The sequence below is a fragment of the Corvus hawaiiensis genome, chromosome 5 (assembly GCF_020740725.1).
Source record: "Corvus hawaiiensis isolate bCorHaw1 chromosome 5, bCorHaw1.pri.cur, whole genome shotgun sequence".
Taxonomy (NCBI): domain Eukaryota; kingdom Metazoa; phylum Chordata; class Aves; order Passeriformes; family Corvidae; genus Corvus; species Corvus hawaiiensis.
Window position 1 is genome coordinate 2,168,601 of NC_063217.1, and position 25,780 is coordinate 2,194,380.

General features: G+C 61.1%; 1 protein-coding gene and 1 long non-coding RNA gene across 3 annotated transcripts; both read left to right on the forward strand.

Moving 5' to 3' along the window:
• The first annotated feature begins 4,154 nt into the window (after positions 1–4,154).
• Positions 4,155–22,144, forward strand: SIGLEC1 (sialic acid binding Ig like lectin 1). 2 transcript variants are annotated; one of them, XM_048305040.1, is made up of 22 exons: positions 4,155–4,380; positions 6,575–6,677; positions 7,190–7,549; positions 7,633–7,929; positions 8,162–8,425; positions 9,183–9,443; positions 10,036–10,335; positions 11,021–11,275; positions 12,425–12,727; positions 13,096–13,350; positions 14,000–14,293; positions 14,647–14,901; positions 15,852–16,154; positions 16,775–17,029; positions 17,891–18,196; positions 18,388–18,627; positions 18,833–19,132; positions 19,222–19,476; positions 20,381–20,671; positions 20,930–21,029; positions 21,441–21,513; positions 21,903–22,144. In XM_048305040.1, exons 1-22 carry the CDS (start codon positions 4,333–4,335, stop codon positions 21,918–21,920), a joined length of 5,136 nt encoding a protein of 1,711 aa, XP_048160997.1. In that variant the 5' UTR covers positions 4,155–4,332; the 3' UTR covers positions 21,921–22,144. The 2 variants fall into 2 exon arrangements, with proteins under 2 accessions (XP_048160997.1, XP_048160998.1); XM_048305041.1 differs by lacking the exon at positions 4,155–4,380 and adding an exon at positions 5,717–5,801.
• Positions 22,145–24,149: 2,005 nt separating this feature from the next.
• Positions 24,150–24,608, forward strand: LOC125326598. The gene is made up of 3 exons (XR_007203908.1): positions 24,150–24,196; positions 24,236–24,528; positions 24,571–24,608. It is a non-coding gene; the product is annotated as an uncharacterized LOC125326598 (long non-coding RNA).
• The last annotated feature ends 1,172 nt before the right edge of the window (positions 24,609–25,780 follow it).

Here is a 25,780-nt window from a genome sequence, read left to right on the forward strand (position 1 = left end):
CCCAGAAAGGTTCTCATTCCCAGAAGGATCCCGGTCCTCAGGAAGGTTCTCATTCCCAGGAGGATGCTGGTCCCCAGGAAGGTTCTCATTCCCAAATGGATGCTGATCCCCAGGAAGATGATGGACTTCCCCCAGGAAGACGCCGATCCCCAAGTGTGTCCGGGTCCCCAGGAAGACACTCGTTCCCAGGAGGATGATCATTCCCAGGAGGATCCTGGTCCCCAGGAAGGTTCTCATTCCCAGATGGAACCTGGTCCCCAGGAAGGTTCTCATTCCCAGGAGGATGCTGCTCCCCAGGACAATGTTGGACTCCAGGAGGATGCTCATTCCCAGGAGGATGCCCATTCCCAGAAGGATCCCGGTCCCCAGCAGGATGCCCAATCCCAGCAGGATGCCCAATCCCAGCAGGATGCCCATTCCCAGCAGGATGCCCATTCCCAGAAGGATCCCGGTCCCCAGCAGGATGCCCAATCCCAGCAGGATGCCCAATCCCAGCAGGATGCCCATTCCCAGCAGGATGCCCAATCCCAGCAGGATGCCCATTTCCCAGAAGGATCCCGGTCCCCAGCAGGATGCCCATTCCCAGCAGGATGCCCAATCCCAGCAGGATGCCCATTCCCAGCAGGATGCCCATTTCCCAGCAGGATGCCCAGTCCCAGCAGGATGCTCATTCCCAGGAGAATGCCTATTCCCAGAAGGATCCTGGTCCCCAGCAGGATGCCCATTCCCAGCAGGATGCCCATTCCCAGCAGGAAGCCGATCCCCAAGCTATGGCACAGCCACCCCTCCCTCCCTGGAGAATCCCATGGGTTTTTCCATCCTTTTGCACCCTTTCCCTGATTTCCCTCATTTCCCTCATTTCCCTCATTTCCCTCATTTCCCATTCATTTCACTTCCCGGAAAGGTTCCCTTTTCCACCTCATCCCACCCTTGGGCTGTGCCTGGGCCTGGAAAGAGGAACTGCACAGGGACGTGCCCCAGACGCTGCCCATGCACGGCCCAGAGCCGGAGCGCTCCGGAAGCTCCCGGGCTTCCGTGGAGCTGGGAGAGCTGGGACAACACGGGCTGGCAACCCTGGCATGGGATGAGGTTCCAGAGGCTCCTGGATGCCCTGGAAAAGGGTGCAGGTATCCAAGGAAAGGGATTGGGATGGGCCTTGCTCCTCCTGGATCCCACTGTTGCCCGCCACGGGAATGCCGGCAGAGTCCTGGTAGATCCAGGAGTCCCATCTGGAGCTGGCAGGGTGGGCAACCCCCAGCCCCCGGCCATGCCAGGGCACCGGGGGCACAACGCTGCTCTATGGGAAGCAGGAGGGAAGTGGAGGATCTGGAAGTGGGGGCAGAGCAGCGGCCGGAGCTGGGTCAGACTGCCCTGGCATTTCCTGCTCAGGGCTGGGCGGCTGCTCCGGGTGGGCACGGCCCTGGCATGGATCACATGGAGCTTTCCTCGTGCCAGGGCAGTGCATGGTGCTCCTGGCACAGGGTTGGCACAGATCCCAGTTCCGAGAGCCCACCAGGACTGGCACAGCTCCCAGATCCTAGGACTGACGCAGCTTCAATTCCAAGATCCCACCAGGATTGGCACCACCCCCACACCAGCAACGCACCAGGACTGGCACAGCTCCCATTTCCAAGAGCCCGCTGGGACTGGCACAGTTCCCAACTCCAAGAAGCCACAGGCCTGGCACAGCCCCCCATTCCATGGTCCCACCAGGCCTGGCACAGCTCCCAAATCCAAGAGCCCAGCAGGATTGGCACAGCCCCCACACCAAGATCCCACCGGGATTGGCACAGGTCCCAAATCCAAAAGCACGCCGGGACTGGCACAACTTCCAGTTCCAAGAGTCCAGCGGGATTGGCACAACTCCCAAGTCCAAGAGTCCAGTGGGATTGGCACAGATCCCAAATCCAAGATCCTGTCAGGTCTGGCACAGCCCCCACATCGACAGCCCACTGGGATTGGCACAACTCCCAGTTCCAAAAGTCACCAGACCTGGCACATCTCCCAGCTCCAAGGGCCCACTGGGACTGGCACAACCCCCACACCAGCAACGCACCAGGACTGGCACAGCTCCCATTTCCAAGAGCCCGCTGGGACTGGCACAGTTCCCAACTCCAAGAAGCCACAGGCCTGGCACAGCCCCCCATTCCATGGTCCCACCAGGATTGGCACAGCCCCCACACCAAGATCCCACCGGGACTGGCACAGGTCTCAAATCCAAAAGCACGCCGGGACTGGCACAACTCCCAGTTCCAAGAGTCCAGCGGGATTGGCACAACTCCCAAGTCCAAAAGTCCAGTGAGATTGGCACAGATCCCAAATCCAAGAGCCCATCAGGATTGGCACAGCTCCCACACCAGCAACGCACCAGGACTGGCACAGCTCCCATTTCCAAGAGCCTGCTGGGACTGGCACAGTTCCCAACTCCAAGAAGCCACAGGCCTGGCACAGCCCCCCATTCCATGGTCCCACAGGACTGGAACAGCTCCCAGTTCCAAAAGTAACCAGACCTGGCACAGCTCCCAAATCCAAGAGTCCACAGGGCTGGCACAGGCACCACTGACAGCCCACCAGGATTGGCACAGCTCCCATTTCCAAGAGCCCACCAGGGTTGGCACAACCTCCACACCAAGATCCCACCAGGACTGGCACAGCTCCCACAGCAACAGCCCATTAGGATTGGCACAGTTCCCAAATCCAAAACCCCACCTGGACTGGCACAACCCCCATACCAGCAACGCACCAGGACTGGCACAGCTCCCAGTTCCAAGATCCCACCGGGACTGGCACAATTCCCATCTCCAAGAAGTAATTGGGACTGGCACAGTTCCCACACCAAGATCCCACCAGGCCTGGCACGGATCCCAATTCCAGGACCCCACCAGGACTGGCACTGCTCCCAGTTTCAAGGTCCCACCGGGACTGGCACAGTTCCCATTTCCAAGAGCCCCCCAAGGACTGGCACAACTCCCAAATCCAAGATCCCACGGGCCTGGCATGGATCCCAATTCCAAGGTCCCACCAGGACTGGCACAGCCCCCACACCAAGACCCCTCCCCAGCCCTGGCACAGCCCCACACCAGTAACCCCCCAGTGGGATCTGGGACCGATTCCCGGCGGGTGGCACAACCGGGGTGGGGGATGGGGCAGCAGGACCGTGGGCATCTCCCTGCTGACTCAGCATCCCGCCTGGCACGGCCCCAGAGGGGCCGGGGAGGGGCCGAGGTCCCACAGGGCACTTTCCCACAGTCCCGGGGCACAAGGTCGGGCATTGACCCTGAGCGGTCACCATGAGCCGGCTTCACCCGGTGCCACCAGTGCCACCAACCCCGGGTGCCCTTACTCCAGGGGGCAGAGGTTGGACCTGGGTTGTGCTCCAGGAGAGCTGGATCAGCCTTGGCATCCCCAGGGCTGAGGTGTCCAGCTGGGAATTCCTCTGGGAATTTCCTCTCCTGGCTTTGGGGACACCTCCCACCGTCCCAGGCTGCTCCAAGCCCCAGTGTCCAGCCTGGCCTTGGACATTCCCAGGGATCCAGGGGCAGCCCCAGCTGCTCTGGCAATTCCAGCCCAGCCCCTCGCCACCCTCCCAGCCAGCAATTCCTTCCCAACATCCCAGCCCAAGCTCCCCTTTCCCACTGGGAAGCCATTCCCTGCCTCCTGGCCCTCCAGGCCTTGGCCCCAGTCCCTCTGCAGCTCTCCTGGAGCCCCTTTAGGCCCTGCAAGGGGCTCGCAGCTCTCCCTGGCTCCTTCCCTTTTCCAGGGCAACATTCCCAGCTCTCCCCGAGCCGAGGGGCTCCAGCCCTTGGAACATTCAGAATTCCCAGGACAACCAGGATCTATCTTGGTTACCTGGGAGGACAAACACCATCACTCCCAACATTCACCTTTTCCTCTTTTTTTCCCAGTTTATCCACTGATCATGGAGCCACACGATCCAGGATATCCCTGGGGTGTTTTGGGATCGGTTTTCCCGGCCGTGTCCCCCCAGTTGCCGGTGCAATCCCAGCTGAGGACAGAGCCGCCCTCGATTCCATCCAAGAGACAACAAAAACATTCCTGAATTATCAGCACAAATCCCAAACCGTTCCCATGGGGGACAAAACCAACCCTGCCCCAGCCCCGCCAGCAGGACCCTAAACCTGGAGATCTTGGAGTGCTCCAAACCCAGCCTGGCCCCAAAAACCCGGAATTAGAGAACGGCTGCCGCTGTCACCACTTCCCAAAATCAGGGCATGGACTCTGAAGAGGGAAGTGCTGCGGTTTGGGGCTCCTTATCTCCCACCCCCCGCTGATAAAAGGACGTCCCTGAGCCCTGGGACAGGCGGCTTCCTGATGTCACCGCTCCGGAGGTGGCACTGCCGGAGCCACTGCCGCTGCCAGGTAATGCCGTGGTTCCCTGGGGCTCGGAAAGGATGGGAATTCTGAGGGCAGAGAATGGGGTGGGATGAGGGCTCATGGAGGATCCCTTTGGGATGAGCTTCATCCGTCTCCTACCAGGAGCCAGGGAAGTACCTGGAATTCCAGGGATCAGATCCAGGCTTGGAGGGGTTCATATGCACCCTTTATCCCGGGGAATGGTGTCCCACCATCCCGTGGTCCTCGTTTCTCTGGTTTTTGGAATGGGATGGAGCTGAAGGGTCCCACACTGGGAGTGTCCCCTCTCCCTGCTCCTTCCTGGGCCAACGGGCGGCTTCTAAACTGCAGGGAGAGGTGGGACAGTGGGAAAAAATTCCTCCCTGGGAGGGTGGGGAGGCCCTGGGATGGAATTCCCAGAGCGGCTGGGGCTGCCCCTGGATCCCTGGCAGTGCCCAAGGCCAGGTTGGACATTGGGGCTTGGATCCACCTGGGATAGTGGGAGGTGTCCCTGAACATGGAATGAGAGGAGCTTTAAGGTCCTTTCCCACCAAAACCATTCCCTGATTCTGGAGCCCCTCTGCTCTGGATCAGGCTGGGAGAGCTGGGAATGTTGCCCTGGAGAAGGGAAGGAGCCAGGGAGAGCTGCGAGCCCCTTGCAGGGCCTAAAGGGGCTCCAGGAGAGCTGCAGAGGGACTGGGGCCAAGGCCTGGAGGGCCAGGAGGCAGGGAATGGCTTCCCAGTGGGAAAGGGGAGCTTGGGCTGGGATGTTGGGAAGGAATTGCTGGCTGGGAGGGTGGGGAGGGGCTGGGCTGGAATTGCCAGAGCAGCTGGGGCTACCCCTGGATCCCTGGGAATGTCCAAGGCCAGGTTGGACACTGGGGTTTGGATCCACCTGGGATGGTGGGAGGTGACCCTGCCCATGGGAATTCATGAGTTTTCAAACCCTCCCATCCCAACCCGTTCCTTAAATCCCATTTAGGGACACCAGGGATGCCTTCCCCTCCCCAGCTCGCTCCAAGCCCCATCCAGCCCCACACCAGGAGTGTTTTCGCAGAAATATTTACAACTCTTGGAATTCCAGGAGCAGCAGGGCCGCACCAGGGGCCACTGTTCCCCCCGGGGTCCCCATCCCAAGCGTCCCCATCCTGCCCTGAGGGTTCCCCAGGAATCGAAACCGAGAGAAATCCGGGAGAAGAAATGAAACTTGGCACCGGCACGGGTTGGGGGCTGGATCCCAGCGTTTCCTTCCTCTTCCGGCACCAATCCCGTGACAATTTGTGCCTTCACATCGTCCCCCCTCTGAGCATCGACACCCAGGGGCCATCCCAGCCATTCCCTGTGCTCGTAGTCTGGGAAAAACCCCAAGCAAAGCTCCTCGGAGCGGGAAATCCATCCCGAAATCCGAGGCGCAGTGAGGAAATTGGATACAGATGTGGGAAAAGGAGGTATCGGCGAAGGAGGGAATGCTGGAGAGGGAAAGGCCGGAGCAGGGGGCTGGGAGCAGCCTCGTTCCTCAGGGAGAGATCCAGGAGTTCTCAGAGAAGGATCTAAATCCATGGCAATCCGATCAGTGATTCCTGTGATAATGGGGAAAAATTCAGGGCAAAATGATTTGGGTTTATCACGGAATGATGGGTGGAGAGACTGGAAGGAATGTCAGGAGTTTGTGTGGAGCTGCAAAAAGCCATAAAACCTTTTAAATACTTCTCTTTTTGTATTTCCTCTTCTTTTCCTTTCCTTGGTTTCCTTTTCTTCTTTTTCTTTTTCTTTCTCTTTTTCTTTCTCCTTTTTTTCTTTTTCTGTTTCTCTTTCTCTTTCTCTTTTTTCTTTTCTTTTCTCCTTCTCCTTTTTTCCTTTTATTTTCCTTTTCTTATTCCTTTTTTTTTTTCAGTTTGTTCTTTCTTTTTCTTTTCCTTTTTTCCTTTTTCTTTTTCCCCTTTCCCCTTTCCCCTTTCCCCTTTCCCCTTTTCCCATCTCCCCTTTCTCCTTTCCCCTTTCCCCTTTCCCCTTTCTCCTTTCCCCTTTCCCCTTTCCCCTTTTGCCTTTCGCCTTTCCCCTTCCCTTCTTTTCCTTTCCCTTCCCTTCCCCTCCCTTCCCTTTTGTTTTCCACCCTCTCCTGGGGACTCCTCTGATGCCAGCGGTGCTTCCAGCAGGATTTATCCCACAGGGATCCATCCCACCAACTCCTGGGCCCTCAGCCATCTCTCCTTGTCGCCAGGATCCCCTGTGCCAGTGTGACCCCGTGTCCTCCGTGTCCCCTGGTAGTGCCACCATGCGCCTGCCCTGCTGCCTCATGCTCCTGGCCAGCCTGGTCCCATCAGGTATGGGGACAATGACACCCTTGGGATTGTCCCCTGCAGGGCTGGAGGCAGGGGTTGGCCCCGGGATGGGTGGGAGTGAGAGCTGGACACGGTGCCCAAGGGATGGGCAGGAATTATGGGGATTCCCAGGCTGCTCCTGGCACAGCAGGTGTGGGATTTTCCAGCACATTCCACGATCCCACACGTGTCCCCTCCTCCTGGTGGGCAGGGATGGGGTGACAAGGGGACAGCCAGGCCACGGGAGCGAGGACAAGGAGCCAGGGTGAGGAAAGGGGGTGAGGAAATAAATTCGGGAGGCCAGGAGGTCACTTTCCCCCTTTTCCTTGTTATTTAGTCCCAAAAGACCCAGCTTTTCCTGCTTATCTCCCCCTTCTCCACCCCAAAACCTCCTCTTGGGGGGGTTTATCCCAAATCCCACCTTCCCTGTCGAGCAGAGGTGCCAGGTCCCCAACGTGTCCTGGGAGGAACTGGGGACACTTCCAGCTCCCTGATCCCGATTTTCCCTGGCACAGCCCTCAGCTCCTGGGGGGTCTCCTACCCCGAGTCCCTGCAGGCCGTCGGGGGGTCCTGCCTGGTTGTGCCCTGCACCTTCAGCTACCCCGCAGATGTGACAACCACCGATGGCATCGTGGCCATCTGGTACAAGGACTACGATGGCCAGAAGACCCTGGTGTTCCACTCCACCACCCCCCAGGATGTGGATGCTCATTTTAGGGGTCGTGCCCAGCTCCTGGGGGACCCCATGGCCCGGAATTGCACCCTGCTGCTGCGGGGGGTGACACCGGGTGACAGTGGCCCCTACAGGTTCCGCTTCGAGATCATCAACGGCGACCGCTGGTCAGCAGCACGGGATGTGACACTGAGCATTTCGGGTGGGCGAAACACCGAGATTCCCAAAAAATTCCCTTCTTGCCCATTCCATGGGGCCATCCCAAACCTCTGCTCTCCATCCCAGAGGATCTGCAGCGTCCCAGTGTCACCAGCAGCGAGGAGCAGACCGAAGGACAAAGGTCCACCTTGGAGTGCTCCATACCCTACGTTTGTCCCTGGAGTGACATCGTCCTGCACTGGGAGGGCTACGACCCCCAGGTGTCCGAGGTGTCCAGCCACTTCCAGCTGGACACCAGCAGGGTCAGCCAGCAGGTGAACCTGACCAGCACCTTCTCCTGGAAGGACCATTCCAAGAAGCTGCTCTGCGAGGTTTCCCACGGATCCAGGAAGGCGAGCACGGAGCTGGTGCTGCGGGTCAGGCGTACGTGGGGTGGGGACAGGGGACACCTCTGCCATGGCCACTGCGGCCAGGACCTCTTCCTGACACCCCCTCCTTCCTTTCAGCAATCCAAAGCATTTTCCTCCCTCCCTTCCCCGCTCCCTGGCCGTGTCTGTCCCTTAGGTGCCACCTCCTGTCACCCACCTCCCCTTTTCCCTGCCCCAAGATGGTGGCAGCACCCTGTGCCCACCGTGTCCCTCTGCCCCATCCACAGACACCCCCAAGGACACCCAGGCATCGCTGAGCCCTTCCTCGGGGAACATCGGCGTGGGTGACACGGTGACCCTGAGCTGCGAGGTTGGCAGCAGCCACCCGCCGGTGGCGAGGTACCACTGGTACAAGGACGGGGTGGCCGTGGGCACCGAGCGGGTGCTGAGCCTGCGGGGGGTTCGCCGTGAGGACCACGGGCGGTACCACTGCGAGGCCCAGAACGCCCTCGGCACCGGGGTGTCGCCCGCTGTCACCGTCCGTGTGTTCTGTGAGTGCCACGCGAGCTCGGCCGGGGTGGGACATCGCTGAGGGTCCCACATTGGGGTGGCACGAGTGGGATGGAGGTGGCCGGTGCTGCTGGAGGTCAGGGAGTTGGGGTGTCTGTGTGTGAGGAGGGTGGTGGTGGTCCCGTGGTGTCCCTCATCTTTGTGATCCCAAAAAACACGGAGGGATTTGCAGCCTAGGACGGGGAGCAGAGCTGGGAAGGGAGATCGTGGAGATCCAGAGCCTTGGTGGGAAGGGACCTTGTGGATCATTCCCACCCCTGCCATGGGCAGGGACAATTTCTGCTATCCCAGGTAGCTCCAGGCCATGTCCAGCCTGGCCTTGGACACTTCCAGGGATCCAGGGGCAGCCGCAGCTTCTCTGGGAATTCCATCCCGGGGCATCCCCACCCTCACAGAGAAGGGAAGAGGCTCCCCTTCCCACCAGATCCCACAGCAAAGAGGATCCCAAAGACAAATCCCAGCCTTCCCTGCCTGTGCTGGAATCCCACAGGGAGCATCTCCCCCCAAAATTGGTCCCTCTGCTCCCCCCAAAACCCCCTGTGCCCACCCAGAGAGGTGAAAGACCCCTCCTCACCCACCCTCAGTCTGGCCCCCGGTGGCAGGGGACAAACCCGAATGTCCCCCAGCTCTGTTGTCACCCCTGAGGGGCTCCCATCTTCTCCCAAGCTCTGGGATGGGGGATTTGGGATTTGTTTTCCTGCCTCCAGGACAATCCTGGACGTGTCCCTTCCCCCTCAGCCGCAGAGATCTCGGCCAGCCCCGCGGCCAAGGTGCGCGAGGGGACGGCCACCACCTTGTCCTGCGACATCCCTGGGCGGGAGGGACATCCCGAGGAGCTGACCTACACCTGGTACAAGAACAGTGCGTGGCTCAAGGAGGGCCCAGCTCACACCCTCCTCTTCCCCGCGGTGGCCGCTGGTGACGCCGGCTACTACTCCTGCCAAGTGACCAACAGCCAGGGCAGTGACACGGCCCAGGCCATCAGCCTCAGCGTGACATGTGAGTGCCACCAGCTCCATGCCAACCCCCACAATCCATGAAATCCCCAAAAAAATTCATGGCAGAGCCTCTTCCCGAGCACCCCAAGGGCAGATGGGAGGGGGGTTCAGGCTTGCCGGTTGAATTTTCTGGGAATACAACAAATTTCGGCCGTGAGCCAGGTGTGAAGGTGGCATTAAGTGACATTTGTGCAGCAAGGACCTGTCCATCACAGCATTTCCCACTAATCCTCTCCATTCCTTAAGATTTTGGGAAGTTTCTCATGGAGAATCGAGTGGGATAAGAAGAGGTCAGGAGGTTTTGCAGGGGAAAATAACCCAGCCCTGGGTTGGTTGTGACAATTTTGGGGTAAATCTGACCCGGTGACAAGCAGATTGTGACATCCAGGGTGCGTGAGGGGACAATTCCCATCCCTGGAAGTGTCCAAAGCCAGGATGGACAGAGCTTGGAGCCACCTGGGGTAGTGGAAGGTGTCCCTGCCCATGGGAGCAGGTGGGATTCAATGTCCCGTCCAACCCAAACCACTCCAGCATTTTCCCTGTGGCCTCACCACGGGGACATCCCGACCTCAGCATCCTCTCCCATCCCACAGATCCACCCCGAATTCCCACCCTCACGCTCTTCCAGGAGACCCAGGGTGGCCGGCTGGTCATTGTCCGCTGCACCGTGGACAGCCACCCTCCGGCCACGCTGGCCATCACCCATGACGGCACCATGCTGGCCACCAGCGGGGCACAGGTGGCCCTGCGCCAGCGGCTCAGTGTCACCACCTCCCGCAATTCCCTGCGGCTGGAAATCCGGGATGCAGGACCCCGGGATAGCGGGAAGTACGGCTGCGCCGCCAGCAACGTCCATGGCAACGCCAGCGCCACCAAGGTCCTCATGACCCGCGGTGAGTCCAGGAGGCTGCTCCTGGGTTTGGGGTGGCAACGAACCCCCAAAACTGGGGTGGACACGCAGCCCTGAGAGCTGGAGGGACCCTCGTGGTGTCCCCTCCTTGGTGGGGTCAGAGCTGCTTTTGGAGCTGTTGTCAGGTTTTGTTTTCCAAAATGCCAAAAATCGGGAGAAAATTCATCCAAACTTTTCTTCCCCATCCGTCCCCACCAGTCACTGTCCCCTGAGCCCCAAGTCTGGATAAGTTGGGGTGACAGAGGCAGCAGAAGGAAAGAAAAGTCTCCCAAATCCATCTCCAACAGTAACATCCTTTAGGATGGCCAAAAAACCCCCAGAAGAGACCTCAAGGTCCAATTCCAGAGAAACCAAACCTGGATTTGGGTGTCCCAGTGGGGAACTGGAAGTCAGACAAGGCCCAACCAGTGGGAAGAGGGGACAGGGTCTGTCCTGGGCAAAACTCCCCTGGATGAACCTGGCCCTTGGAAAAAGTGGGAAAGGGTCAGCAAAGACCCTGTTTGCCTGTGCAGTGTCCCCAGGGAATGTCACCCCCAAAGACCCACTGACCCCATGGGCTCCGGGCGAGGGAGGGGACTCAGGGAAGTGGAACAGGGAATTTTAGCTGGATGGATCCATGGGAAGGATTTCCCTCCTTCCCTGATATCCCATTCCCATCCCTCCTGCAGCTGCCGAGCTCCTGATCCAGCCCTCGGCAGAGGTGCCGGAGGGGACCGCGGTCACCCTGACCTGTGTGGGGACAGGGGACATGGTGGAGGAGCCGCTCTACACCTGGTACAGGAACGGCCGGCGGCTCCAGGAGAGCTCATTCCCGACCCTACAATTCCCGTCCGTCCGCGGGGATGACGCCGGTGCCTTCCAGTGCCAGGTCCGGAGCAGGAATGGCAGTGACACGTCGGAGGCTGTCCCGCTCCGAGTGCTCTGTGAGTGTCCTGGGAATTCCAGAGGGTCCTGGGGCTGGGCTGGGGGTGTTCCCACCCCAAAGTTTCCCCCATCACCATCAGCCACAGCCAAGGAGCTCTTGGGCGGGAATGTGAGGAGGGTGAAAAATTCCCTTTGGCAGGTAAATCCGGGAGTTCGTGGGAGGAGGAATTTGGAGAATTCCCACCTTCCCGAGAATTTTAAGGACAAGAAATGTTTTAGGAGCAATAAATGGTCATAGAACCATGAATGGTTTGGGTTGGAGGGGACCTCAAAACCCTTCTCATTCCAACCCCTCTCCCCTTGGCAGGGACACCTCCCACTATCCCAGGTTATTCCAAACCCCATCCAACCTGGATGTTCAGGCAGCATTGGAAGCACCAATCCCTTGGATTCTGAGGGTTTTCCCAAAGGATCCAGTGGTGTTTTGTCCCTGGTTTGGGAGGGACCTCAAACCCATCTCATTCCAACCCCTCTTCCCTGGGAAGGGACACCTCCCACCGGACCGGGTCCAACCCAGATGTCCAAGAGTTTCACTGGAAGCACCAATCCCTTGGATTCAGAGGGTTTTCCCAATGGATCCAGTGGTGTTTTGTCCCTGGTTTGGGTTGGGAGGGACCTCAAAACCCTTCTCATTCCAACCCCTCTCCCCTTGGCAGGGACACCTCCCACTATCCCAGGTTATTCCAAACCCCATCCAACCTGGATGCTCAGGCAGCACTGGAAGCGCCGATCCCTTGAATTTTTGGGAGTTTTCCCAACCTCGTGGATCCAGTTTTAACCCTGGTTTGGGTTGGGAGGGACTGTGAGGACCATCTCATTCCAACCCCTCTTCCCTGGGAAGGGACACCTCCCACTAGACCGGGTCCAACCCGGATGTCCAAGAGTTTCTCTGGCAGCACTGGAAGCACCAACCCCTTGGATTCGGAGGGTTTTCCCAATGGATCCAGTGGTGTTTTGTCCCTGGTTTGGGTTGGGAGGGACCTCAAACCCATCTCATTCCAACTCCTCTTCCCTGGCCAGGCACAACTCCCACTATCCCAGGTTATTCCAAACCCCATCCAACCTGGATGCTCAGGCAGCACTGGAAGCACCGATCCCTTGAATTTCGGGAGTTTTCCCAACCTCATGGATCCAGTTTTCCCCCACAGACCCCCCGAGGCAGCCAGCGCTGAGCTCATTCCTGCAGAGCCAGGGCGGGCACCTGGGCATCATCCAGTGCTCCGTGGAGAGCGATCCCGAGTCCAACCTCACCCTACGGAGAGGGGACAATGTCATCGCCTGCACCCGGGGCTGTCCCCAAGCCACCAACCCCAGGGTCCACGTCACCAGGTCCTACAACAGCCTGAAGGTGGAAATCAGGGATGTGGTGGTGGAGGATGAGGGGACTTATATGTGCCAGGCTGGGAATTCCCAAGGAAGCGCCAGCGCCACCGTGGATTTCCAGGCTGACAGTGAGTGGGGACAGGGGACAGGGGACAGGGGACAGGATTGTGGCATCTGGGAATGTTCTGGGAGGGGGGAGCGTGGGAAAGGAATGCTGGGGAAGGGGACAAGCTCAGGAGATGGTGAAAGGAGGAGCAGCAACGTCCCATGGAAATGCCACGTCCCTGAAATTCAGACACGGAGGGTCCTCCATGGGACCTGGGCTGTCCCTGGGATGTCCCTGGGCTGGTGGCACTGCCAGGCTCAGAGCTGTCCCCACCATGGCACCATGGGAACAGCTGGACTTTGCCCTCTGGAGGAGCCACGATGTCCTTTGGTGCCTTTGGGGGTTGTCACCCCAGCGTTGACACCACACCCCGTTTCCTCCTGCCTGCAGCCGCCAATGTCACCGTGTCCCCGTCCCCCACCGTGCTGGAGGGTGACAATGCCACCCTCACCTGTCACCTGAGCAGTGGCTCCCCGGCTGTCCCCAACGTCACCTGGTACCACAACGGGCAGCAGATTGCTGAGGGCTCGGCCACCTCGCTGGTGCTGCGGCCGGTGGCCAGCAGGGACGCCGGGCTCTACCGGTGCCGGGCCAGCACCGCGGGCGGCAGCCGGAGCTCTCCCGGTGTCCTCCTGGATGTGCTGTGTGAGTACCTTCCCTTTCCCTTTCCCTTTCCCTTTCCCTTTCCCTTTCCTTTTCCTTTTCCTTTTCCCTTTCCCTTTCCTTTTCCCTTTCCCTTTCCCTTTCCCTTCTCTTCCTCTTTTCCCCCTTTCCTCTTTTTCTTTCCCTTTCCCTTCCCTTTTTTCCCTTTTTCCTTTTTCCCTTTTTCACTTTCCCCTTCCTTTTTACCATTTCCCTTCCCTATTTCCCCATTTCCCCTTTCCCTATTTCCCCATTTCCTCATTTCCCCATTTCCCCTTTTCCCCTTTTCCCCTTTTCCCCTTCCTCTTTCCTTTCCCTTTTCCTTTCCCTTTTCTCTCTTCTCTTCTCTTCTCTTCTCTTCTCTTCTCTTCTCTTCTCTTCTCTTCTCTTCTCTTCTCTTCTCTTCTCTTCTCTTCTCTTCTCTTCTCTTCCCTTCCCTTCCCTTTTCCCCTTTTTCCCTTTCCCCCTTTCTCTTTCCCTTTCCCTTTCCCTTTCCCTTTCCCTTCCCCTTCCCCTTCCCCTTTTCCCTTCCCCTTCCCCTTCCCCTTTCCCTTCCCTCCCATCCCCTCCCAGAACCCCAGAGCAGCGACCACTCCCCAGGACCTCTCTCCCACCGGCATTCCCGGCCTCTCACCCCATTCCCTCCCCCCAGACCCCCCTCGGGACCCTCTCCTGAAGGCATTCCTGGAGGCCGAGCAGGGCTCCCTGGCCATCTTCCAGTGCTCTGTGGCCAGCAACCCCCCAGCCCAGCTGGCCCTGCTCCGGGACCAGGAGCCAGTGGCCACCAGCACTGGTGGGAGCAGCCCACGGGTCACCGTCTCCGCTGTCCCCAACTCACTGCGGGTGGAGATCCGGGAGGTGACGCCGGCGGATGATGGCAGCTACCGGTGCCTGGCCACCAACGCGCACGGCTCCACGGAGCGGCGGCTGTACCTGCGCGTGCAAGGTGGGGAGCGCGGGATTCAGGGATGGGAGCAGCCCATCCCATGGGAATGACCACGTGTCTGCACTCCCAGTGCCACCAGATCCCCCCCAGTACCACCAGATCCCACCCAGTGCCACCAGATCCCTCCCAGTGCCATTCCCTGCCCGTATTCCAACACCTCAGCCCTGGGCATCTCCAGAAGGAGTTGGGGACACTCTAAGGGGGACAGGGAGCACCAGTGTCACCTCGGAGTTGCCCCAAATCCTTGGACAGAGAGGGAATATCCCATCCCCAGGTTATGGAAGTGATGAGGGGACACTGGCAGTGCCGAGCTCTGCCCTGTCCCCTCTGAGCTGGCACTGTCCCTGCTCCAGCCACCCGAGTCCTGATCTCGCCATCCTCGGAGGTGCTGGAAGGTGACAACGTGTCCCTGATGTGCCAGGTGGCCGGAGAGCCACCGGGTGACACCGTCTACTCCTGGTACAAGGACAGCAAGTGGCTCCAGGAGGGCCCTGACAGTGTCCTGGTGCTGTCCCGTGTCACCAGCGCTGCCACCGGGCTCTACCACTGCCGGGCCCGGGGCCCTGCAGGGACCAGCGCGTCCCCCGCTGTCACCCTGCAAGTCTGGTGTGAGTGGGACCTGCAAGGGAATCCAAGAGGGGGAATTAGGTGGGATGGGATGGGATGGGATGGGATGGGATGGGATGGGATGGGATGGGATGGGATGGGATGGGATGAGATGAGATGGGATGGGATGGGATGGGATGGGATGGGATGGGATGGGATGGGATGGGGTGGGGTGGGATGGGGTGGGGTGGGGTGGGACGGGGTGGGGTGGGATGGGATGGGATGGGATGGGATGGGATGGGATGGGATGGGATGGGATGGGATGGGATGGGATGGGATGGTGGGATGCTGTGTGATGGGATGGTGCCAGTGGATGGTGCCAGTGGGATGGCACTGGTGGGATGCTTCAGATGGCATGATAACAATGGAATAGTGCTGGGATGGGATGGTGCCAGGATGGGATGGTGCCGGGCTGGGATGGTACCGATGGGATGGTGCTGGGATAGGATGGTACCACTGGAATGGTGCCAATGGGATGGAGCTGATGGGATGGAGCTGATGGGATGGTACCACTGGAATGATGCCGATGGGATGGAGCTGATGGGATGGTGCTGATGAGATGGTGCCAATGGGATGGTGCCAATGGGATGGTAGCACTGGAATGGTGCTGATGGGATGGTGCTGATGGGATGGAGCTGATGGGATGGAGCTGATGGGATGGTACCATTGGAATGGTGCTGATAGGATGGAGCTGATGGGATGGTGCCAATGGGATGGAGCCGATGGGATGGTGCCAATGGGCTGGTACCACTGGAATGGTGCCGATGGGATGGAGCTGATGGGATGGTACCACTGGGATGGTGCCAATGGGATGGAGCTGATGGGATGGTGCCAATGGGCTGGTACCATTGGAATGGTGCCGATGGGCTGGCACTGGGCTGGACGCCATCCCCTCTCTGGGTCCCGGAGCTCTCTGGGTGCAGCCTCAAGTCTCTCCCACCCTCCCGGGCAGATCCCCCGCGAGTGCCAGTGCTCAGCACCTTCCTGGAGCCTCCGTTGGGACAGCGTGGCATCTTGGAGTGCTCCGTAGACAGCTCCCCGCCGGCACAGCTGGCCCTCTTCAAGGACGGGGCCCTGGTGGCCTCCACGGTGCTGTCACCACCTGTCCCCCGGCCACGGCTCAGTGTCACCTCGGCCACCAATGTGCTCCGTGTCCGTGTCCAGCCCGTGCTGCTGCAGGACGAGGGTGAATACCAGTGTGTGGCCACCAACGCCCACGGCAACGCCAGCGCTGCTGGGAACTTCTCCGGAGGCGGTGAGTCCCTGGGAATGGGAATAGGGTGGGGATGGGAATGGGATGGGAAGGGGATGGACAGTTTCAGGCAGTGGGGAGAATGATGGGGTTGGGGTTATGGTGAGGAGGTGAAGGAATGGGGGAGGATGGGAATGGGGGAGGGAGGGAGGGTGGAGAGTGGCTGGAATGGAATGGACAGGATGAAAACGGAAAAAAAATGGGGGAAATCCGGGTTTATGGGGATGGAGGTGTTCCCAGAGAGCTGCAGGTGTCCCGGGCATGTGGCAAAGGGACACGGCTCCTCTTGGATGTGATGTCCATCCATGATACTGCCCTGGCTGCCATCACCCCAGGAATCATGGAACGGTTTGGGTTGGGAGAGACCCTAAATCCCATCAATCCCACGCCCTGCCATGAGCAGGGACACATTCCATCATCCCAGGCTGCTCCAAACCCCATCCAACCTGGCCTTGGACACTTCCAGGGATGGGGCATCCCAAATAAATCCACGGGAACACCACAGGAATGGTGTCACCTGCGCGTTGTGGTGGCCATCCCCACTTTTTACTCCCCTGCAACTCCCTGACTTTTTCCACCCCGCAAAGTGCAGGATCACCACGTTTTCCTTCCTTCCTGTGCAGCCGCCCGTGTCTGGATTTGGCCATCCCCGGACGTGCAGGACGGGGACGCTGCCACCCTCACCTGCGCCGTGGCGGGCGGGGCCCAGGATGTGCTGAGCTACACCTGGTACCGGAACCAGGTGTGGCTGGGCACCGGCTCTTCCCAAAATCTCACCTTCCACGGGGTCACCACCTCCGACGCCGGCTCCTACCACTGCTCCATACACACCCCAGCCCGGAACTACAGTGCCACCCCTGCCACCCTCAACGTGCTCTGTGAGTCCCCAGGGGCAGCTTCGTGTCATTTGTGTCGTGGTGTCACCTCTCAGTCAGTCCCCTTGGCTGGAGAGATGGGGGCAGCAAGGCCTGGCTTAATTTGGGGGGTTCATTAATTACGGGAGCTCAAGAAGTGTATCCCAGGGGATAATTAAGCCGAGTTTTACACCCCAAACCTACCCAGAGACCCCCATGCCATCCCCAGATCCAAGTTTCCTTGTTCTCCACACCAAAGCCGGCAGGAAAATCCTTGGCTTTCAGAAATTAATGCCGGATTTAGGGTTCTTTTTTTTTATCCCTGATTGGGAAAATGAAAACCAGATTTTGGTTAAAAAAAAAATGGGGAAAAAAATGTAGCTGCAAGTCAGAAGAGGAGACTTCTTTTTTTCCCCTTTTTTATGAGAAAAAGATGGTGTTAATTTAAAAATCTTCGTGGTGAACGTGGGATGGAGGCCCTGGAACCTGGGGAATCCCTTGGATGAAGGGGCTGGAGCCCCAGGAGCGGCTGAGAGAGCTGGGAAAGGGGCTCAGCCTGGAGAAAAGGGGGAATCAAGGGGAGATCTTCTGCATCTCCACAACTCCCTGACGGGAGGGGGGCAGGAACAAGGGACAGGACAAGGGGGAACGGCCTCAAGTTATGCCAGGGAAAGTTTGGGTTGGATATTGGGAAAATTCCTCTTGGAAAGGGCAGTGGTGTAGTCCCCATCCTTGGGATGTGGCACTTGGGGACACGGTCAGCGGTGGCCTGGGCAGTGCTGGTGGAACTGTCCGACTCGATGAGCTCAGAGGGCTTTCCCAACCCAACCAATTCCACGATTATCCTATTATCCATGTTTTCCCGACCCCATTCCCATCCCGCAGACCCCCCCAGGAACCTGCGGCTGCAATCCTTCGTGGAGAGCAGCCAGGGGACGGCCACCATCCTGCTCTGTGTTGTGGACAGCCACCCCCCGGCCCAGCTCACCCTGCTCAGGGGGGGACACCCGGTGGCCTCCAGCCCCCCCAGAGGAGGTGACACCCCCCGGCAGAGCATCCGCGTGTCCTCCTCTCCCAACGCGCTGCGGTTGGAATTCCGGGAAGCCTCCGAGGAGGATGAGGGCGAGTACGAGTGCCAGGCACAGAGCCCCCTCGGTGTGACCCGCGCGTCCCTCACCCTCCGGGTACAAGGTGAGGAGGGGGACAACAGGTTGGGGACACACCCAGCTGTGGCATTGAGGGGTGCAGGACTGGGGGTACCCAATTTTGGGGAGGGGGCAGAGAGGCGTGGAGGTGGTGGGCGGTCGTGATTGGGCACGCAGGGTGGGAACCCACCGCTCTGAATCTGGGGCCGGCCCCCAACTCCTCTTCACTCCCCGCAGCCACCAGGGTGCTGGTGCGACCATCGGCCGAGGTGCCGGAGGGGACAGAGGTGACCCTGACCTGCCAGGCCCCTCCCGCGCAGCCAGGGACCCTCTACACGTGGTTCAAGAACGGGCAGTGGGTGACAGAGGGACCCGAGCCCTCGCTGCGGCTCCGCGGCCACCGCTCGGACGCGGGGCTCTACGGCTGCCAGGCGGGCCGGAGGCCCCGCGCCCCCCCTGCCGCCCTCGCCGTGCTCTGTGAGTGAGGGGCGACAGCTCCGGGGGTCGGCGAGGGGACACCCCGACACGCCACCCCCGCGGGGATGGCGCTGCCCGGTCTGTGTCGCCACCCCGCGACACGCGGCGACAGCGCAGCCCCTCCTTGGGGGGGTCACTTGCCCCGTGTGGCTCCCCCGTCGCCCGGCGGGCTGTGGGGGGACACGCGCTGTCCTTGTCGCCGCAGATGCCCCTCAGGAGCCCCGCTTTGTGGCGCTGGTGGAGCCCCGCGGGGGGCGACAGGCGGTGCTGCTCTGCTCGGCCGACGGTGTCCCCCCGCCGGACATCGCCGTGAGCAGGGGACAAGGCCACCCACCCCTGGCCACCACCCGCGGCCCTTCTGACCCCCGCTTCGAGGTCCGGGCCACCGCCAGCACGCTGCGGGTGGAGATGTTGGGGCTGGATCTTGGGGACGCGGGGCTCTACTGGTGCTCGGCCACCAACAGCCGCGGCACGGCGGCCGCGTCCCTGCGGCTGGACGTGAGAGGTGAGGTGTCCCCGAGTGCCCAGCTGGGGTTATCCCAATGGGAACGGCGCTCTGGGAGCATTCCTTGAGTCCCCAATGTCCTTTCTCAGGGGTCACGGTGACGGTGGAGCCCTCGCAGGAAGTCGCCGAGGGCACCAAGGCCACCGTGAGCTGTTTGGCCACCGCGTGGGGGGACAAAGGTGTCAACTACACGTGGTACCGGGATGGGCGGTGGCTTCGGGAGGGACCATCCGGCTCCTTCATCCTTGGCCACGTGTCCAGTGCCGATGCCGGCTCCTACCAGTGCCAGGCCAGCGGGACGTGGGGCACGGCCACCTCCGTCCCCGTCAGCCTCAGTGTCCTCTGTGAGTGTCCTCCGGTGTCACCAAGCAGGACAAAGCCCAGGACACGCTGGGTGTCCCCAGCCCGTGCCACTTGTGTCACCTCCGCGTTTCCTCCTCCTGCCCTGCTCCTCTCTCTTTGGGGATTTCGAGTCTTTTTTTAGTTGGATTTGGAGCCAAAATGCTACAAAACTGAGGAATTCTCTGGTTGGGTGTGGAATGAGGGGCTGGGGAGCGTGGGAAGCCACCAGCACGGGGATGCATGGGTTGGGGATGATCCAGGATGGAGAAGGGATGAGTTAGGAAGCTCTTGGTGACCCAGGGAAGGGGATTTGGGGTTTTTTTTAGGATTGACCCTTCAGAAGTTGGATTTGGATCCAAAAAGCTCCAAGTTGGGGGATTTTCCAGCTGGGAGTGGGACCAAAGAACTGGAGAAGGTGTGAAGCCTCCAGCCCTGGATAATCTGGGATGGAGGAGGGATGCGTTAGGAAGCTTTGGGGAAGGGGACTTCGGGATTTTTTCTGGGATTGGACCCTCAAAAGTTGGATTTGGATCCAAAAAGCTCCAAGTTGAAGGATTTTCCAGCTGGGTTTGGGAGCAAAGGGCTGGAGAGGATGCGATGATGGTCCAGGATGGAGAAGGGATGAGTTAGGAATCCCCTTGGCGACTGGGGAAAGGGGATTTGGGGTTTTTATAGGATTGGCCCCTCTAACGTCAGATTTGGAGCCAAGAAGCTCCAAGTCAAGGGGATTCTCCAGCTTTGGGGTGCTAAAACAAGGACTGGAGAGGGTTTGCATCCCCCAGCCCTGCGATGAGCAGGATGGGACAGATCCAGGGATGCTTTAAACCACTTTTGGTGGCCACCTAGGCCAGCTGGGGGCCGTCTCACTCTCCCTGTCCCACTGCCACCCTCCCTGTCCCCTCACAGACCCTCCCCGGGCCGTCTCCGTGAGCACCTTCCTGGAAAACCGCAGCGGGCGCGGGGCCATCGTGTTGTGCACGGCCGACAGTCACCCACCCTCCTCGCTGGCCCTGTACCACCAGGGCCACCTCCTGGCCACCAGCCTGTCCCCCGCTGCCACCCCGGGGGTCCGGGCCATCCCCTCGCACAACGCCCTGCGCGTGGAGCTGGTGGGGACAGGGGCTGGGGGACGCTACGTCTGCGTGGCCACCAACGCCCTGGGCAACACCACGGCCAGCGCCGACTTGGATGTCCACAGTGAGTGGGGCCGGACCCTCCCCCCACCCAAAAAAAAAACCATCCCTGGAAGCGGGAAATGGAATGGGATGGCGCTGGAGGGTCCAAATTGAGGGAGGAGGTGGCTTGGGGCCTGTCCCCGGGGGACACCCACCTTGCCAGGGTGCCAAAGGGTGTCATCCACTTTGACTGTCACCCCAGTGTCCCCTTCACCCCTTTTGGGGGACACCCCGAGGTCTGGGGGTGTCCCCACGGGCACTGACCCCGCTCTGTCCACAGCTCTCAGCCACCTGCGGACCTTCACCATCCTGGCCTGGCTGCTCATGGCCATCATGGCCGTGGTCATCGTGGCCCTGCTGGCCGTGAAGGTGTGGCCCAGGTGATGTCCTGGAGGGGTGGGGGGACAGGGACCCCAAGATGACACAGGGACCCCGGGGTCAAGGGACAGGGACTCTGGGGTGAGGGGACAGGGACCTTTGTGTGGGGACAGGGATTCTGAGGTGGGGAGATGGGGATCTGGGGTGGCACAGGGACCCCGCGGTCAGGGGAGAGAGACCCCGGCATCAGGACAAGGACCTTGGTGTCGGGACAGGGACGCCGGGGTGGGACAGGGACCCCCGGGGTCAGGGGACAAGGGACTCTGGCATCAGGACAGAGACCCCAGAGTCGTAGGACAGGGATGTCAGGGTGGTGGGACAGTGACCCTGGCATTGTCACAAGGACCCCGGGGTGGAGGCACCTGGCCCCAGGGCTGAACCAGCCCCTGGCAGCTCCCCGTGCTCCCTTCCAGGATCAGGAAGTTCCAGAGCTGGTCCGGTGCCAAGGACACCCTGGAGCTGAGGAGCAAACAGGAGCTGCCACAGGTGGGGACCTCGGTGGGGACAGCGCTGGGGACATCAGTGGGGCCAGCTCTGGCGTCCCCTGAGCTGCCAGGGGGTCCCTTCCGGGAATCTGTGGTGTGGGAATGGGATGTGGATCCAGGATCCAGCCCAGCCCGGCTGCCCCGTGGTGCCACCACAGCTGTGGCTGGAGGTGATGAAGGGACAGGAGGGGCAGAGCCTCCTGGGGACCCCAAATCCCTGTCCCAGCCTCATTCCAGAGGGTTTCCATGGCACAGATGGATGCTGACCCCTCCAGGGATGCTCCTCAGTCCCCATGGAGTGTCCCAGCCATGGACAGAGTGTCCCCAGCCATGGACAGGGTGTCCCCAGCCATGGGCAGAGTGTCCCCAGCCACCCCCAACCTTTTCCAGGTGGATGGAGCATCTTGACCTGGCGGCTCTTGGATCCCAGACCAGCTGTGCCGCTGGAATTTCCCAATCCTGGCTGGATCCAGGGATTCCCCCAGCCCCATTCCAGCCCTTCGTCCCTTCCTGATGGATTCTGGTCACCACCACCACCTCACGTGCCAGGCACCGGTGACAGCTCCGAGCTGGGAAATCCCGGGAAAACAGTAAAATCAAACCTCCCGGTGCTGGGAACATCCTGTTTGTCACCACCGTGCCCCTGTCCCTTTTCCCTGCCATCCATCCTGGTGTCCCCTTGGAGAGGGGAACAGAGGGGTCTCCAGGCCACCCGTGTCCCCTCGATGCCCGGGATGAGGGGATCTGGGGCTGGGGCCAGTGGCAGCTGGGCCGTGTCCCCTCTGGCCGTGTCCCTGTTGCCATTAGAGGTCACTCTGCGGCCACCTTGCAACTGGACACTGCCTCGGCTGCGGGGATGGGGCTTTGGAATACGGAGATGGAGCTTCCCGGGAATGGGGGGGCTTTGGGGTTGGGGGCTCCTGTGGGTTTTTAATCCCCTTTCTCCGCCCGTTCCGCTGCCAGAGCAGGATGCTGGGCTGTCCCCATCTTTGTCACTGTTCTTGTCCCCCTCCCTGTCACTGTCCCGTCCCTGTCACCATTCCTGCCCTTGTCCCTGTCCTAATCCCTGTCCCCATCCCCTGCCCTGGTCCTTGTCCCCATCTCCATCTCTTTACCCATCCACATCCCCAGTCCCAGTCCCATCCCCGTCCCCTGTCCAGCACGGCCGGCAGGGTGGTGGCAGGGTCACCAGCAGGGTGGCAGGGTGGTGACAGCGTGCTGCCAGGCTGGTTGGTGACAGCGTGGTGGTGACAGGGCGGCGTCACCAACCCTCCCCCCATCCCAGCGCCGCCTCCTCGCCGCGATCCCTGCGAGCATCGAGGGGCAGCGGGGTCAAACTTTGTCACCTGCGTCCGGCTGGTGACAAAGGTGACCCGGCCGCTCCCTCCCTCAGGCTGGGAGTCACCTTTCCAAGGAACCCCCGCTCCCGAGCTGCCACCCCCAGCGCCACCACCCCGCGTCCTCCTCGGCCACCTGCGCCCTCCGAGCCCCCGGCGCCGATCCCGCCCCTCCTCCTCCCGCTTTCCCGGCCTGGAGTTCAGGAATTCCAGCCTGGATCCCCCGTGGAGCGGGATCAGGGTGGATGTTGGGGGCTGCCGAGCCCGCAGAGGGAGCTGGGAGAGATTCCAGGGGGGGATCCCGGTGCTGGGAGGCTCAGGGAGAGGGGTTTGGGGTTGATCTCACCGGTTATAGGGTCTCCATCCAACCTAGAGCAATGGGGACAGGCTGGGATGGGGCAGAGCCGAGGCTTTGCTCCGGCGATCCTAAACCTCTCCAGAGGGGCTGGGAAAGGTGGGGAGCAGCCGGGAGCGGGGATTGGGGTGCCTGGGTGCCCTAACCCGTGCCAGGGCTGCGGGAACACCCGGGAGCAGCCGGGAGCAGGGATTGGGGTGCCTGGGTGCCCTAACCCGTGCCAGGGCTGCGGGAACACCCGGGAGAGACGGGGACCAGATCTTGGGGTGCCTGGATGGTTTAACCCGTGCCAGGGTTGTAGGAACACCACGGAGAAGTGGGGAGCAGGGATTGGGGTGCCCGGCTGCCTTAATCCGTGCCAGGGCTGCAGGAATCGGGGTGCCCGGCTGCTTTAACCCGTGCCAGGGCTGCAGGAACGCCCCTGAGGCGGTCACGGAGCCAGCGATTACCTCCGGGCCCTCTCTGAGCTCCCTCCCCGCCCTTCTGGAGCCGCACACGTTAAGCCAAATCCTCCCGTCACATGGTGCCCGAGGCAGGCCGAGGGAATAAGTGCAGGTTAGGAGGTGAACGGGAGGCCACGGATTTGCCACCGGGCACAGGAGCGGGCAGGAACGTGCTCGGCATTTCCCCGTGGATCCATCGGGGCAGGGATTTGCTTCCCTCCCCGTAATCCCGGCCAGACGGCGGCAGCGGAGCGCTCGGAGCTGGCAGCGAGGCCACGCGGGCGGGGACAGCGGCGCTGGTGGCTCCTGGTGTGGCTGGCACCGGGCTGGAGGAATGCGAGGTGTTGGCTGGGCAGGGAGTGGTGTGGGGTGCCCGTGCAGGGTGACATCTCCGTGAGCGGTGTCGCGGTGTCCCCATGCAGGTGTGACCTCCCTATGAGCTTTGTTGTGGTGTCCCCATGCAGGTGTGACACCTCTGGGAGCTTTGTTGTGGTGTCCCCATGCAGGTGTGACCCCCATTTGGAGCGGTGTCACAGTGTCCCCATGCAGGTCTGACCCCCCTCTGAGCCTTGTGGTGTCCCCATGCAGGTGTGACCCCCCCTTGGAGCGGTGTCACAGTGTCCCCATGCAGGTGTGACCTCCCTCTGAGCCTTGTGGTGTCCCCATGCAGGTGTGACCCCCCCTTGGAGCGGTGTCACATTGTCCCCATGCAGGTGTGACCCCCCGTTGGAGCGGTGTCACAGTGTCCCCATGCAGGTGTGACCTCCCTCTGAGCCTTGTGGTGTCCCCATGCAGGTGTGACCCCCCCTTGGAGCGGTGTCACATTGTCCCCATGCAGGTGTGACCCCCCCTTGGAGCGGTGTCACATTGTCCCCATGCAGGTGTGACCGCCCTGTGAACGATGTTTTGATGTCCCCATGCAGGTGTGACCCCCCCTTGGAGCGGTGTCACATTGTCCCCGTACAAGTGTGACCTCCCTCTGAGCCTTGTGGTGGTGTCCCCATGCAGGTGTGATCCCCCGTTCGAGCGGTGTCACGGTGTCCCCATGCAGGTGTGACCGCCCTGTGAACGATGTTTTGATGTCCCCATGCAGGTGTGAGTGGTGTCACGGTGTCCCCATGCAGAGTGACCCCCCCCTCCCCATGAACGGTGTCATTGTCCCCATCCAGGTGTGACACCCCTGTCCCCCACTGGGCTCCGCTCCGATCCCAGCAGGGCGGGATGCGGGAATTCTCCCAGGGGCGTTCTGGGACAACCCCATTCTCCCACTTTAGGGTCCCCCTCCACTTCCCAGGATATTCACCCCCAAACCGCTGCCACCCCATCCCCGCCACCCCAACCCTCTCAGGGTGTCCCCAGCAGTGTCCCCTGTGTGTCCCACGCCCTGTCCCCTGCGGGGTTTAGTGCCCTACGCAACACCTTCTAAATCCATCCCGCTTTTCCCTCGTCATCGATTATCCCGAGCCTGGCGCGAGCTGGTGGCAGCTTGGTGGCCCTGGTGGGACACGGCGGGGCGACATCCCCCCCTCCTCCGCCATCCTGTTGGGGTGGCGGTGACAGCGGTGACGGCCACAGGCCGGGCCGGCCACCACCTCCTCCCTGTGGCTGCCCCTCGTGGTCCCCTCCTGCGGGGAGTGAGGTCGGGGTGTCCCCAAGCCCCACAGAGCCCCTGTCACCCACTCCAGACCCCTCCCCCCCCCCGTGCCGTGGGAAGCGGGAGGAATTTGGGGCCTCTGCCCCTCCCCTCCCTTCTCTGTCCGGGGTCACCCCAAAACCCCCCAAGCCCCAGCGCTGCCGTGGGGGTCCCACAGCTCCTCCTGAGGTTTATTGGGGTCTCTCCTGGCCCCTCCTTGTCCTCCTCGTGTCCCTTTTCACTGTGGGGGTGACACCAGGATCCCCCAGAGCGGGGAGCAGGGGGGGCTGAACCCTCCCGCCCAATTCCCCATGGATCCTGTGGACGGGGTAAACTGAGGCAGCGGGAAGAGTCTGGGGGGTGCTTGGGGTTTTGGGGAGGACACAACCAAGGCACGCCCCCCCCCCCCCCCCTCATTCCCCAAACCAGGATCCGGATTCCTGGAGTTGGGATCCCTGGAGCTGGGATCCCTGGAGGGAGCAGCCGGCATCACGGAGATG

Bases quoted from the DNA above. Each gene is read 5' to 3' on its own strand.
- SIGLEC1 (XM_048305040.1), top strand. From the start codon at position 4,333: ATGTCACCGCTCCGGAGGTGGCACTGCCGGAGCCACTGCCGCTGCCAG. The intron at 6,678-7,189 runs GTATGGGGACAA...TCCCTGGCACAG, and splicing joins GGCCAGCCTGGTCCCATCAG to CCCTCAGCTCCTGGGGGGTC. The intron at 19,477-20,380 runs GTGAGTGTCCTC...GTCCCCTCACAG, and splicing joins CGTCAGCCTCAGTGTCCTCT to ACCCTCCCCGGGCCGTCTCC.